We start from the raw sequence: 13,083 nt of genomic DNA on the forward strand, positions 1-13,083 counted from the left end.
AATGAAATTAAGATCTGGAAGTTCTGGGGGCGAGGTGGGGTCGGGGTTTTCTGCTCTGGAGGTGAGCAGAGCCTCAATATTCGGAGTTTTGGGTCATCCCCGAGCGCATCTCCTGGCGGAGGAGGAGGAGGAGGAGGAGGAGGCAGCGAGGGCGAAAAGTCGATGTTGCAGCTGAAAAACTCTCTGATTTTAATTCAATTTTGCCACCTCCGCGTCTGGCCGCGGCCGCGGAAGGCTCCGCTGCAAAGCTCCGGGTGGCGGCGGCGGAGGAGCGGACTCGTAAAAGCCGAACGGCTTTTATGGAGTGCGGCATAAACAACAACAACATCCCCGGCTTTATGGCGTTTTATAGTTTGTTAAACAGTTTACAGCCTTTTTTGGGGCTATTACAAACGCAATTCCCTTCATGCGATAGTTAAACCTTTATCAATAATAAGGAAATTGATCATTAAAATGTTAAATATGACTACCTCGTTTGTTTTAAAATATGTTTAGGATAAGAAGCTGTATGATTTGATAACTTGTATTAAAATACCAATTACATTTATAGGACCTTTTAAAACTGGTAGCAATTAAATCGTGTTCTTTTACAGTTTTCCAAAGCGACCCTGACATTTAAAAAGGCTAAAACTGCCTCGTTAAAATTTTGAAATTAACGACTGCGAGCGCTCCTCTTTAATTTTCCAACACTCCCCAAAAATCAATCTTTTGGGTGGTCTAGGTACGTGATTTGTTGTGAGGCGACCGATATCTCATTAATGGAGGTAGTTAAACATATTTAATCCGTATATTCACCCCACCTCCTTCTCCCTTCCCCTCTCCCTCCCTCTCCCTCTCTCTCTCTCGCTCCCCCTGCTCGCTTTTCCTCCTTTATTCTCCCACACTCTTCCTTTCACAATCATGCGGTGCAGAGTCCGTGTGGAGTAAGGAGAAGCCAATAGGATGAGGTTTTGGTAATAGATGCAAATGATCATGAAAAGACACTGCAAAATATGAAACAACTCATTTGCGCTGAAGTAAATCACTGAAAACTGTTTATGAACTGGCATCTCTTCTTGGAAATGTAAAGCGAGAACTCTTTAAGTGGCGATTTTTTTTTTTTTTTTTTTTTTAGGGGTGGGGGGGGAGGAAAGAATTCAATATCATGCAGGCTTAGAGTTTTGATTATATCCTCCTTTTATATTCCTGGAAATCACAAACTGTCGTTGCTTAGCATCTTAGCGCTTTCTTTTTTTGCTAATAGATTCTCGCGGTCTGGTTTGTCGTGGGGGCGATTTTTTTTTTTTTTAAATATTTTTTTTTAATTTTTTTTTTTCCTCCTGCTGCCGCTTAAAAAAAAAAAAACCAACAACGGGAAAAAAAAAAAAAAAAACCAACAACCTCTTATTGAAATTAAAATGAGCTCCTATTTTGTCAACTCACTCTTCTCCAAATACAAAACCGGCGACTCCCTGCGCCCCAATTACTATGACTGTGGGTTCGCTCAGGATCTCGGGGGCAGACCCACCGTGGTCTACGGCCCCAGCGCGGGGGGCACCTTCCAGCACCCGCCCCAAATCCAGGAGTTCTACCACGGCGCCTCGTCGCTCTCCAGCTCCCCGTACCAGCAGAACCCGTGCGCCGTGGCGTGCCACGCCGGGGAACCGGGCAACTTCTACGGCTACGAGCCGCTGCAGCGGCAGAGCCTCTTCGGCGGCCAGGAGCCCGAGCTGCTGCCCTACGCCGACTGCAAGCTCGCCGGGGGCGGCCTCGAGGAGGCGGAGAGCTCCGAGCAGAGCCCTTCTCCCACCCAGCTCTTCCCCTGGATGCGACCGCAAGGTGAGGCGAGAGCGGCGAGGAGCCCCCGAAGCAGCCCCCACCTCACCCCCCTTTAAACCCGCCACCCCTCTGCTTTATTTTCTTTTTTTTTTTAGCGTTTCTTTCTCTCCCCCTCCTTTGCCGGCTTTCTTTTTCTCTCGCTGCCTTTTTCTCGCCCCCGGTGACTGTATTTTAAGTGCTTTATGGGGGTAAACTTTTGCACTTGTAAATTGCTTTATAGTTTAATTACCCTGAAGGAGACCTTTTCTTCTGGGGGCTGAGCGAGCCGGGCTTTCTGTGGAAGGAAGCGTCCTTAAAGTTTATGGCACTTTTATAGCCTGAAAAAGCCCCTTCATTTTTGTTTGCCCTTCGACTGGGGCTCTCGGCCGCGCTGCCGCCTCTCTCCGGGCCGCAGCCTTTTATTTATTTTCATGTTTTGGTGGTTTTTTTGGTTTTTTTTTCCCCGGGCCGCGCTGTTGTTGTGCTGGGGGTGATAATCAACGTGCAAAGCGCAGCTCCGGCCGCGCTGCTCGGGGTGGGCTGAGGGTGACCGACCCCCCCTTCCCTCTCCCTTTTCCCTTTCCTCTCCCTTTTCCTTCCCTTCCCTGCCACCATCGCCCTTTTCCCTCTGCACCGTCTTCCCCTCGCCCTCCTGCCTTCCTGCGGGTTTTTTTTTGTGGGTTTTTTTTGTGTTTGTGCCTCTCCCCGCGCCTGGTTTATGTTTCTCTCAACCTCCTTCTCTTCCCCCCTTTCTCTCCCACCCAACCTTCGCCATCCCCCAGCAGCCGCCGGACGCAGGAGGGGGAGGCAAACCTACAGCCGCTACCAGACGCTGGAACTGGAGAAGGAATTTCTATTTAATCCCTACCTGACCCGCAAACGGAGGATCGAGGTCTCGCATGCCCTGGGATTGACAGAGAGGCAGGTCAAAATCTGGTTCCAGAACAGGAGGATGAAATGGAAAAAGGAGAACAACAAAGACAAGTTTCCCAGCAGCAAATGCGAGCAGGAAGAACTGGAAAAACAGAAAATGGAAAGAGCCCAGGAGGTGGACGAGGAAGGGGAAGCACAGAAGGCGGACAAGAAATAAAGGGAATTTTGAGGACTGAAAGGCAAGCGCTGCTGGGGTGGAGGAGCCCCCGAGCCCCGCGTTAATGAGAGTTGGTGTGAGGGAGGGGTGGGGGTGGTGGTGGGGAGGGGGGGGACACACGACAAAAACAACAAACCAGGAAAACAAAGCGTAGAAAAGAGAAAAAGGGGAAGCAGGGAAAAAAAAGATAAAAAAACCACAAAAAAAATCCCTTTTATTGCTGTAAAACAATATAGCTGTAAGCGCCACTTTCCCGATTATCCTTTGACACAATGAGCAGAGCGCGGGAGGCTCCGGGAGCTCCCGGCTGCCTTTTGCCAGTTATTAACTAGCGGTAGTGTAACGCAATAGCTTCTGTAAAACATGACTGTGAAATTCTCTTCTCTCTCTCTGTCTTTCTCTCTGTCTCTCTCTTCTTTCCGGGGCCGTGGGGGGTGGGTGGTTAAATAGCTTTCAGCGCTAGAGGAGTTCTGTGAGATTACATTTGTGCACTTTTTTAGTTTTTAATTATTTTTTTTTTTTAATTTGGATTTTTAGTTCGTTATTTCCCATCCTTTTTTTTTTATTATTATTTTGTTGTTGTTGTCGTCGTTGTTGTTATTGTGGTTTATCTGTATGTACTGGAGGTAGCTATTGAGACAAACATCCCAACAACATGAAACTGCCTATTTATGCTATAGTTATCTCTCTCTTCACTTTCCCCTCCTCTTCTTTGCCTTGGTTAGGGTTTTTTATTTTTTCCTTTTTTTTTTTTTTTTTAACACAATTTTTCAATGTCTCTTCCATAAGAAAAAAAAAAAAAAAAAGGGAAAAAAGAAAAAAAAAAAAAAAAACCGGCGTTTTTCTCTCCTTTAGTTAGCATGCGCACAGTGAAGCAAGTTGTAAAGTGATCTTTAGGTTAACTGTGAAAAAGAATGTATACTGTATACGTGAATTACTTTATTGGGGGAACTAATGCTATATTTTGTTGTTCTTTCACCACTTTGTTCTATTGTCTAAACCTGGAAGCGGCGGAAGAAAAGTTACAATAAAGTTTACAAGCGAGAATTCCGTGACATCATTCCTTTCGCCCTGCTCCGCTTCCTCCAGGACCGCTGGGATAGAAAGGAAATTAAAAAGTCAATTTGTGCACCGCCGAAAAAAAAAAAGGCAAAACCTCGGCCGGGCTCGGAGCTGCTGCCGGGCAGGGCCGGGGCCGAGGGGAGGGGAAGGGCCCGGGGCACCGCGCTGCCTCCCGCTCCTCTTCCTCCCGCTCCTCTTCCTCCTTCTCCTCTTCCTCCTGCTCCTCTTCCTCCCGCTCCTCTTCCTCCTGCTCCCTTCCTCCCGCTCCTCTTCCTCCCGCTCCTCTTCCTCCTTCTCCTCTTCCTCCTGCTCCACTTCCTGCTGTTCCCTTCCTTCTGCTCCTCTTACTCCTTCTCCTTTCCTCTTTCTCCTGTTCCTCCTTCTCCCTTCCTCCTGCTCCTCTTCCTCCCGCTCCTCTTCCTCCCACTCCTCTTCCTCCTGCTCCCTTCCCTCTGCTCCTCTTTCTCCTGTTTCCTTCCTCCTGCTCCTCTTCCTCCCACTCCTCTTCCTCCCGCTCCTCTTCCTCCCGCTCCTCTTCCTCCTGTTCCTTTCCTCCTTCTCCCTTCCTCCTGTTTCCTTCCTTCTGCTACTCTTCCTCCCGCTCCTCTTCCTCCTGCTACTCTTCCTCCCACTCCTCTTCCTCCCATTCCTCTTTCTCCCGCTCCTCTTCCTCCTGTTCCCTTCCTTCTGCTCCTCTTCCTCCTTCTCCTCTTCCTCCTTCTCCCTTCCTCCTGCTCCTCTTCCTCCTGCTCCTCTTCCTCCTGCTCCACTTCCCCCTGCTCCTCATCCTCTTTCTCTTCTTCCTCTTTCTCCTTTCCTCCCGCTCCTCTTCCCCCTGCTCCTCTTCCTCCCGCTCCTCTTCCTCTTTCTCCTTTCCTCCCGCTCCTCTTCCTCCTCCTCCTCTTCCTCCTGCTCCTCTTGCTCCTGCTCCACTTCCTGCTGTTCCCTTCCTTCTGCTCCCTTCCTCCTTCTCCTCTTCCTCCTCCTCCTCCTCTTCATCCTGCTCCTCTTCCTCTTTCTCCTCTTCCTCTTTCTCCTTTCCTCCTTGTCCTCTTCCTCCTTCTCTTCCTCCTCCTCCCTTCCTCCTTCTCCCCTTCCTCCTTCTCTTCCTCCTGTTCTCTTCCTCCTTCTCTTCCTCCTCCTCCTCTTCCTCGCAGCTCCCAGCTGGGGCTGCCGCCTGGAATCCGCTGTTACAGGTAACGTTTCGGCTTTTCAGTGGTTTTTCAGTGATTTTTTCGTGGCTTTTCCTTTGTTTGTGTCCCCCGGCCCTCCCGCGGCAGCTCGGGGCGCTCCCGGCCCCGCCGCCGGGAAATCGCCCCGGGAGCAGCAGCGCAGCTGAGCCGGTGCTCGTAACCTTGGCGAAGGAGAAATCGCCACAAACCCCGCACCATTGTCTGCTTTTCCTGCCTCCCAGAGGGGTTTTTTATTTATTTATTCCTACATCCCCCCTTTCCCCTCCCCATCCCACCCAAACCGCCTCCTCAAACAAAAAAAAAGAAAAAACATAAAAGTAAAGAAAAAGAAGAGTCAGGTCGCGGTTTTGGACTGTTCCTGCGCTTGTCCAGCAGAAAGCAAACCAGCCAGCTGCTCAGGGCTGGCTTCGGCTGGAACGAGCCCCGCAGAAGCGCTGACACGCGGAACAAGCGAGCCCGGCGCTCTTTATTTTCCCCACCGAGAAAAGCAAATGCCAAAATGCCAGCTCGGTGCGCGGCTCGAAGCCTGTGGCACTGGAATAAATCAGATATAGAGCTGGATGGCATTTTGGGGGGTGGAAAAAAAGACGCCTGGAACTATTAGGTATCAATGAGACATTTGCGCTTTTTTTTTTGCTTTTTTTTTTTTTTTTTTGGGGGGGGGAGATGGGGTTGAGGAGGGGGCGAGGGTCGAGGGGGGAGGGGAGGGAATTATGATGAAAAAGTAGCTCGGAGCCGAGGAAATGGTGCGAAGGAGGGAAATTTAGACGGGATCAATAAAGGGATAAATAGAACTCCCTTCCCGTTCCTCCAGCAGAGAGAGACCGAGAGAGCCTGGCTGGTTTATCAGCAACGTGCTTGTAACCCACTCCCCTTTTTCATGTTGTTCCTTTTTTTATTTTTTAATTTTTTTTTCCTCCCCTTTCTCCCTCGCTCCGAGCTGAAAACTGATTACAGGTTGCTTATCGACTCCGGCACAATTTCACCCCTTCCAGCAGAGCTCGTGCGGGGTTTTATAGGGCATCAATTATTTATCATATTTTATAAATCCAGGCGCACAGTCCCGTGCCCCCGAGGAGGGGGCGGCCGGCGATTGGCGCCGCCGCAGCCACGTGCCCGCGCGTCACCGGGGCCGGGAGGAAAAAGGCTCTTTTTTGGTGTAAATCTGGACTCTAATTCCGTAATATATCACGGTACCTCGTAAAACCGACACTAAAACGTCCCGACCTACAAATCACCCGGCCAAATTATGAGTTCATTGTATTATGCGAACGCTTTATTTTCTAAATATCAAGCCGCCGGTTCGGTTTTCCCGTCCGGAGTGTTTCCCGAGCAAACTTCTTGCGCTTTCGCCTCCAGCAGCCAGCGAGCGGGGTATGGGGCCGGATCCACGCCGCCCTTCGCCGCCTCCATGCCCGGGCTGTACTCCGGCGGCAGCTCCGTGCACCCCCAGCCCCACAGCGTGTACCCCTCGGGCTACGGCCTGGAGGCGGGCTCCTTCAACATGCACTGTGCCCCCTTCGAGCAGAACCTGGCCGTGATGTGCCCGCCGGACGCCTCCAAGCAGAACTGCAGCAAGAGCGACCCGAGGGACGCGGATCTGCAGGGCGACAGCAACTTCCGTATCTACCCCTGGATGAGGAGCACAGGTACGAGCCCAGAGCGGGGCTGGGGCTGGGGGAGGGGGGCAGGGGGAGGGGAGGGGGCTGGGGGGTGGGGGGAGTGTGGATTGTTTGCTGGCGTGCGGAGGAGGAACGGGGGTGGGGGGTTGGGGGGTCGTCCCCGACTCCTTTCGTGACGTTTCGTCTTGGAAAGAGAGGAGGGAGGGGTGGGTGGGGGAGAGCCGCACACCCCCACCCCCCTCGTGTCCTCCCCCACCCCCCTCGTGTCCTCCCCCACCCCCTCGTGTCCTCCCCCACCCCCCCCTGCCCTCCCCCACCCCCCCTTTGCCGTAAAGCCGCGCTTTTAGCCCCGAATATCGATCGGGGCCGTGTCTGTCTGTCTCGGAGGGGACAGACGGAGCCGCAGCAGTCGCGGGCGGCCCCCGCTGCCGCCGCTGTGCCCACGGAGACAGGGACCAGGGGTGAAACTCCCGATGGGAGGCGCTTTCAGGGCTGGGGGTGTTCTCTGGAGGCGGCCGAAGCTCCGTCCGGGAGCCCCTCGCGGTGTCCCGGAGCAGCGGCGCATCGTTCCCCGCTCCGCGGAAAATCCGCGCTGGCCGAGCGGTGACAGCGGCAGGGAGGGATGGAGGGATGGAAATCGGATAAAACGGGGCGCCTTCTGTCCCCAAACCCTCGGGGAAAGCCCTTTTGGGGTGCTCAGGCGGCCCTGCTGGAGCCGGGGGCGCTCCGGGGGTGACCCCGCTCCGGGTCACGCCGGCCCCGCACATGTCCCGATCCTCCGCGCTGCCCACAGCTCCGCCTCGGGGCATTAACGTCAATTAGCGATTAATAAATATCCCAATAAATATCCCTGTCCCCCCGCGGGAGGGGTCCCGGCTCGGCCCCGCTCCCCCCGCGCTTCCCTGAGCGCTCCGGGGCCGGGCTGGGCGCTCCCGTTCCGGGCCCGCGGTCACGCGTGGGGCTGGTCACGGTGCCCGTGGTCACTCCTGGGGATGGTCACTGTGTCCGTGATCACTCATGGAGATGGTCACTGTGCCCGTGGTCACTCCTGGGGATGGTCACTGTGCCCGTGATCACTCGTGAGGATGGTCACTGTGTCCGTGGTCATTCGTGGAGCTGATCACTGTGCCCGTGGTCACTCGTGGGGATGGTCACTGTGTCTGTGGTCACTTGTGGAGATGGTCATTTGTCTGTGGTTACTCCTGGAGATGGTCACGGTGCCCGTGGTCACTCGTGGAGATGGTCGTTGTGTCTGTGGTCACTCATGGGGATGGTCACTGTGTCTGTGGTCACTCGTGGGGATGGTCACTGTGTCTGTGGTCACTCGTGGAGCTGGTCACGGTGCCCGTGGTCACTCGTGGGGATGGTCACGGTGCCTGTGGTCACTCGTGGAGATGGTCACTGTGTCTGTGGTCACTCGTAGAGATGGTCATTGTGTCTATGGTCACTCCTGGGGATGGTCACTGTGTCCGTGGTCACTCGTGGGGCTGGTCACTGTGCCCGTGGTCACTTGTGGGGCTGGTCACTGTGTCTGTGGTCACTCGTGGGGATGGTCACTGTGCTCGTGGTGACTCGTGGGGCTGGTCACTGTGCTCGTGGTCACTCCTGGGGATGGTCATTGTGTCTGTGGTCACTCCTGGACGTGGTCACTGTGCCCGTGGTCACTCTTGGGGATGGTCACTGTGCCCGTGGTTACTCCTGGGGATGGTCACTGTGCTCGTGGTCACTCGTGGGGATGGTCACTGTGTCTGTGGTCACTCGTGGGGATGGTCACGGTGCCCGTGGTCACTCCTGGGGATGGTCACGGTGCCCGTGGTCACTCGTGGGGATGGGAAGCGGAGGGAAGGAGGAGAAGAGCGCAGCAGCCAAGGCAGAGCGGTTTGGGCAGGCAGGAGTTCCCCTCGCACTTATTTGGTGGTCGCTCCTTTCCATTACCTGCTCCATAACTCATCCGCTTTTACAGTTGATTTATCAAAGACCAAATATTTCTGGTCGTAAACACTTCATCTCCGCTTTTATCCGACTTTAGATTTAAGGAGCCCCCCCGCCCACTCCTCTTTCAGCCGGCGACGCTGCGAGGATCAGCGCTGGAGAGGTTTCGGAAAGAGAGCAAACCTCCAAAAAAACCCCAAAAACCTGGATGTTCTGGGATCAGCTGAGCTTAAAACCAGAAAAACTCCAATCTGGCCGTAAAAACGGGGGTCCCCCCCTGGCAGCCCCCTCCCCTTGCCGGTCCCGGTGCCCAGGGTGCGATCCCGCTTGCGGAATTGCGGAATTCCATCCGCGAGCAGGGATGGAGTTATCCCCATTCAGCAGCGCTTTATGGCTCTCCCCTCAGCGGATTTTACAACCCGCATTCCACGACCTGCACATTTTCACTTTACAGCTTAGGCCGGGCTATTTTGCCTTTTTTTTTGTTTTTTTCCCCTCCTTTTTTTTTCCTTTTAATGACTGGATCTTTTATTCTTAAAGAAAAATAAAAACAATTGTAAAAAAAGGATAGAAAAAGAAGTAAAAGGGTCGAGTTTGGGGGGGAAAAAGGGGAGAAGAGGTGGAATGCGGGGAGGAAGGAGAGGCCGGGTGCTGCTGCTCTGGGGAAGGACACGATCCGCCCCAGCTCTGCACAGAGTTTACACCCCGCGATCACAAACACCAGATTGTAGAATCATTCCCGACCAGGAATCCAGGAAATGTCGGGCGGAGGGGAAAATCAGGAGCTGGGCCCTTTCCAAACCCTGCGGGCTGCTGGGGTGGGAGCTGAGGCTGTTCCCATCTTCACACCCCAAAAAAACCGGCCTGGGTGGGGAGGGAGAAACCCCCTGAGAGCCCCAGAAGTGCCCAAAATGCCCAAAATTTCTCCGGGAATGATTAAAATCACCTCACACTTTTCAGACCGGGGCATCCCGCTGGCAGCTTCAGGAGAGGACAGGAGTTGGGTTTGTGGGGGCAGCAGATGTCCCCCCTGTCCCTGTCCCTGTCCCTGTCCCTCTGCCCGGCTGTTTCCCCCCAAACCACCCCAAATTTCACCCCAAATTTCCCCCCAAACCACCCCAAATTTCTGGCGCCTGGCTAAAAATCGAGGCAGGAACTCGGAGCCTGGCCGGGGCAGGGAGGGCAGGAAACTTTCTCAACTTCGTTGTTGGCCCCGAGACGGAGGGAAATGAAATTTGAGGGTGTTTGGGGTGTTTTGGGGGCTGCGAACGCCAGGGCGAGGTCGGGAAAGGCTGGAGCAGCAGGAAAAACCTCAAAATTAAAGGAAATATTGGCCCAGGTGGTGATTTTGTCTTCGGTGGCGCCGCAGAGGAGCAGTTTTGGGGCTGTGCAACAACAAGAAAAAACCAAAATAAACAAGAAAAAAACCCAAACACCAAACACCAAACCAGCCCCCAAACCGCCCCGATTTGACCCGAATTTGCTTTTTTTCGGCAGGGACGGACAGAAAACGCGGCCGGCAGACCTACACCAGGTACCAGACGCTGGAGCTGGAGAAGGAGTTCCACTACAACCGGTACCTGACGCGGCGGAGGCGCATCGAGATCGCCCACGCGCTGTGCCTGACCGAGCGGCAGATCAAAATCTGGTTCCAGAACCGCCGCATGAAGTGGAAAAAGGAGAATAAAACCGCCTGCCCCGGCTCCGGCGGGCAGGAAAAGGCGGACGCCGAGGAGGATGAGGAGGAGTGAAAAAGGGGGGGAGAGGTGGATGGATGCGGGGAGAGAGAGAAGGAAAAAAAAATTTTAAAATTAAAAAAAGGGTGAGAAACGCAAAAACACGCGTGAAAACCCCAAAAAAAAAAAAAAAAAAAAAAAAAAAAGGACTGGATGTAAAAATAAATGATAAACGCATCGATCATTAAACCCCTAGGAGGGATACGGTGTGTTTGATGACGCTGAGAAAAAAAATACTGAGAAAAAAAAATACTGAGAAAAAAATACTGAGTAAAAAAATACTGAAAAAAAAAATACTGAGAAAAAATACTACCTATCTTCGAGCCTCTTTTTTGGTTTGGGTTATGTTTTCTTTATTTTGTACATTAGAATATCTACCTATTAAATGTGGCTTTAGTGTCAGCATAGACACGTTTTTTTCTAGGTGAGCCTTCCTCTAGCAGCAGTAATTTGTAAATCGCTGGAATTTGTACTTCGCTGTGTATTTTTTAATTATTTTTTTGGTGGGGGTGGGATATGAAGTAACGTGGTCGTGTTTAGCACCTTTAATTTAGAAAATGTGACCCGAAAGCCTGAATGCAAATTACATTTAGCGCGTAGAGTCCTGTACATAATATGAATTATTATTCCTCCTTCCTCCCTGTAACCTCTGTGGTTCTTTTCTCCTTGTGACGCTCTTTTGTCTGTGGATATTTTTACCTTCGTTGTTCGAGCCTCTACGGGGGGGAAAAAAAGGGGAAAAAAATTAAAAAAAAAAAAAGAGAAAAAGCAGAGGAATTAATATTGTGCAACGTCAAATGTTGTATATCAAAGTAGCAAATTATTTAATGGCGGCGCGTTGCTTTTTTTGTTATTATTAATAATAATTATTATTATTATTATTATTTTCCTTCGTCTGTGATTATTATTCTTCGAAATAAAAAGGAGATCTCCAAAAATCTACCGCGCGTTGGGTGCCTCCCTCTTTGGCTTGTTAAAAACACACAAAAACCAACACGTTCTTTGGAAATAAACGTGCTGAAATATCCTTTTACCCCGATTTATCACCCAAATCTCTCTCCTTTTCTTTGGGACAGCCAATCCGTTCGAGATCTCGCTGCTTTTTCAGTAGATTTGGCGAATATCCTGAGGAATAATTGATTTTTCTGGGCTCTGGAGGCGCGGGCTGGGCTCTCTCCCTCTGTGGTGGCGCTGGGATTATTTCTGAGGAAGGCAAAAGCGGAGAAAAAAAATAAAAAAAGGAATTTAAAGAACCCAGAATGGCCCCAAATAATTTCCGCTCTCCTCGCTTTAATTCTCTTCTTCTCCGAACTAATTTGCACCAACCCGATCCATTTCCCCGCGCCTTTGGCCGTTTTATTTATTTATTATTTTCTTTTTAAGGGTCTCCCTCCGCCCTTCAATTCCTTCGCCGCGGACTGGAACTCTTTCATTAGCACCAAATAACGCCGAGCATCAAAGCGCGCATAAAATAAATTAAAGCAATTAAACGCGGGGGAAGAAGAAGGGAAAAAAAAAATTAAAAAATCAACAAGGCAAAACAAAAGGCGAGTAAATTTAAAATTTAAGCACTTGCGCCTCGGCCGGGCTCTCCCCTCCCCGCCTTTTTAATTTTTTTCTCTTTTTTTTTGTTTATTTATTTATTTATTTCCGCTGCGCATAAAGGCTCCGCGGAATTGTACTCGGCGGAGGGAAGGGAATTGGAAAAAAATAAGTAAAAAATTAAAAAAAAAAAATTTTTAAAAATTTCAACCAAATAAAGCCCAAATTCAGGGAGCTCGAGGAGAACCTTCCTTTGCTGCCTTTTTCACCTCCCACCACCCCCAGATGATTTCGTGCCCCCGCCGCACCCTCGGGGATGCTTTTTATTTTTAATTATTTTTATTTTTTTCCCCCCCAAACTCCGGCGCCACGCCAGGGATGTGCGCGCCCCCAGACTCGCTGCTGGCCCTAATTAATCCCGTTATTAAAGGCTCGCCTGGCGCGGCTTTTCCCGGCCGAAATTCCCGGCTGGAGCGGAAAATCCAGGGGGGAAAAGAAAAAATCCCATTTTTGATCCCGGCAGCGCTGGCTGCAGCGCCAGCTTGGGGTGTGGGGAGGGGTGAAACAAAAACCAGAATAATTTTAGAATAATTAGAGTAATCAAATCAGAAGCGGTTCCAGAATTTTCTCTGCCCCCGCAGCGGGGGGGGCTCGGCTGGAGCCGCCCCCCCCCCGGCCGGAGCTCTGCGCTGGGGGGGGGGAGCGAAAATTGGGGCGAATTCCCGGGAAAAAAGGCAAAGCCAACCTTGGATCAGGCAGGGACACCCCAAAACCCCTCCCTGGGGACAGCGGGGGGGTCCCGGGGGGGTTCTGAGCCCGCTCCGCCCGCGCCTTCCCCGCCTTTATTTCACCCCCCACTGCCCCTCCCAGCCTGAAAATCCCAATTTTCACCCCAAAAAAAGGCGAACGAGCCCCAAACCCCGCTGTTTTACGGTGCTGTCCCCCATTTTCAGCCATCCCAAACCTCCAGCTCTTTATTCTGGGGGGGGTTCATTGTTCGGGAATATCGGGCGTTATTGCATTTATTTTTCTCCCCAACGCCCCCACCCATATCCAAGCCAGGGGTGGGGTGAGGGGGGTGAAAAATTAAAAAAAAAAAAAAATCCCCG

The 13,083-nt window shown here is 51.8% G+C and overlaps 2 protein-coding genes and 1 long non-coding RNA gene across 5 annotated transcripts in view; 2 read left to right on the plus strand and 1 right to left on the minus strand.

The window, feature by feature from the left end:
* Positions 1-380: 380 nt before the first annotated feature.
* Positions 381-3,934, plus strand: HOXB8 (homeobox B8). 2 transcript variants are annotated; one of them, XM_012571159.5, is made up of 2 exons: positions 381-1,818; positions 2,580-3,934. In XM_012571159.5, exons 1-2 carry the CDS (start codon positions 1,398-1,400, stop codon positions 2,885-2,887), a joined length of 729 nt encoding a protein of 242 aa, XP_012426613.1. In that variant the 5' UTR covers positions 381-1,397; the 3' UTR covers positions 2,888-3,934. The 2 variants fall into 2 exon arrangements, with proteins under 2 accessions (XP_012426613.1, XP_002187352.2); XM_002187316.6 differs by having other exon boundaries at positions 2,583-3,934.
* A 1,707-nt stretch (positions 3,935-5,641) lies between these two features.
* Positions 5,642-11,374, plus strand: HOXB7 (homeobox B7). 2 transcript variants are annotated; one of them, XM_072919047.1, is made up of 3 exons: positions 5,642-5,746; positions 6,502-6,791; positions 10,194-11,374. In XM_072919047.1, exons 1-3 carry the CDS (start codon positions 5,703-5,705, stop codon positions 10,445-10,447), a joined length of 588 nt encoding a protein of 195 aa, XP_072775148.1. In that variant the 5' UTR covers positions 5,642-5,702; the 3' UTR covers positions 10,448-11,374. The 2 variants fall into 2 exon arrangements, with proteins under 2 accessions (XP_072775148.1, XP_004174234.4); XM_004174186.5 differs by lacking the exon at positions 5,642-5,746 and having other exon boundaries at positions 6,278-6,791.
* LOC115490683 (uncharacterized) overlaps positions 10,963-13,083 on the minus strand; it is a 39,596-nt gene continuing 37,475 nt past the window's right edge. The window contains exons 3-4 of the long non-coding RNA XR_012052069.1: positions 11,467-11,635; positions 10,963-11,148 (exon numbers count right to left, since the gene is read on the minus strand). This is a non-coding gene — a long non-coding RNA (uncharacterized lncRNA). The remainder of the gene's footprint in view (positions 11,149-11,466; positions 11,636-13,083) is intronic.

The sequence above is a fragment of the Taeniopygia guttata genome, chromosome 27 (genome assembly GCF_048771995.1).
Source record: "Taeniopygia guttata chromosome 27, bTaeGut7.mat, whole genome shotgun sequence".
NCBI lineage: Eukaryota > Metazoa > Chordata > Aves > Passeriformes > Estrildidae > Taeniopygia > Taeniopygia guttata.

What these genes read in the sequence shown, in the direction of transcription:
- HOXB8 (XM_012571159.5), top strand. Translation starts at nt 1,398, where the DNA reads ATGAGCTCCTATTTTGTCAACTCACTCTTCTCCAAATACAAAACCGGC. An exon ending in CCCCTGGATGCGACCGCAAG is followed by an intron (nt 1,819 to 2,579) that starts GTGAGGCGAGAG and finishes GCCATCCCCCAG; the next exon opens with CAGCCGCCGGACGCAGGAGG.
- HOXB7 (XM_004174186.5), top strand. Translation starts at nt 6,392, where the DNA reads ATGAGTTCATTGTATTATGCGAACGCTTTATTTTCTAAATATCAAGCC. An exon ending in CCCCTGGATGAGGAGCACAG is followed by an intron (nt 6,792 to 10,193) that starts GTACGAGCCCAG and finishes TTTTTTCGGCAG; the next exon opens with GGACGGACAGAAAACGCGGC.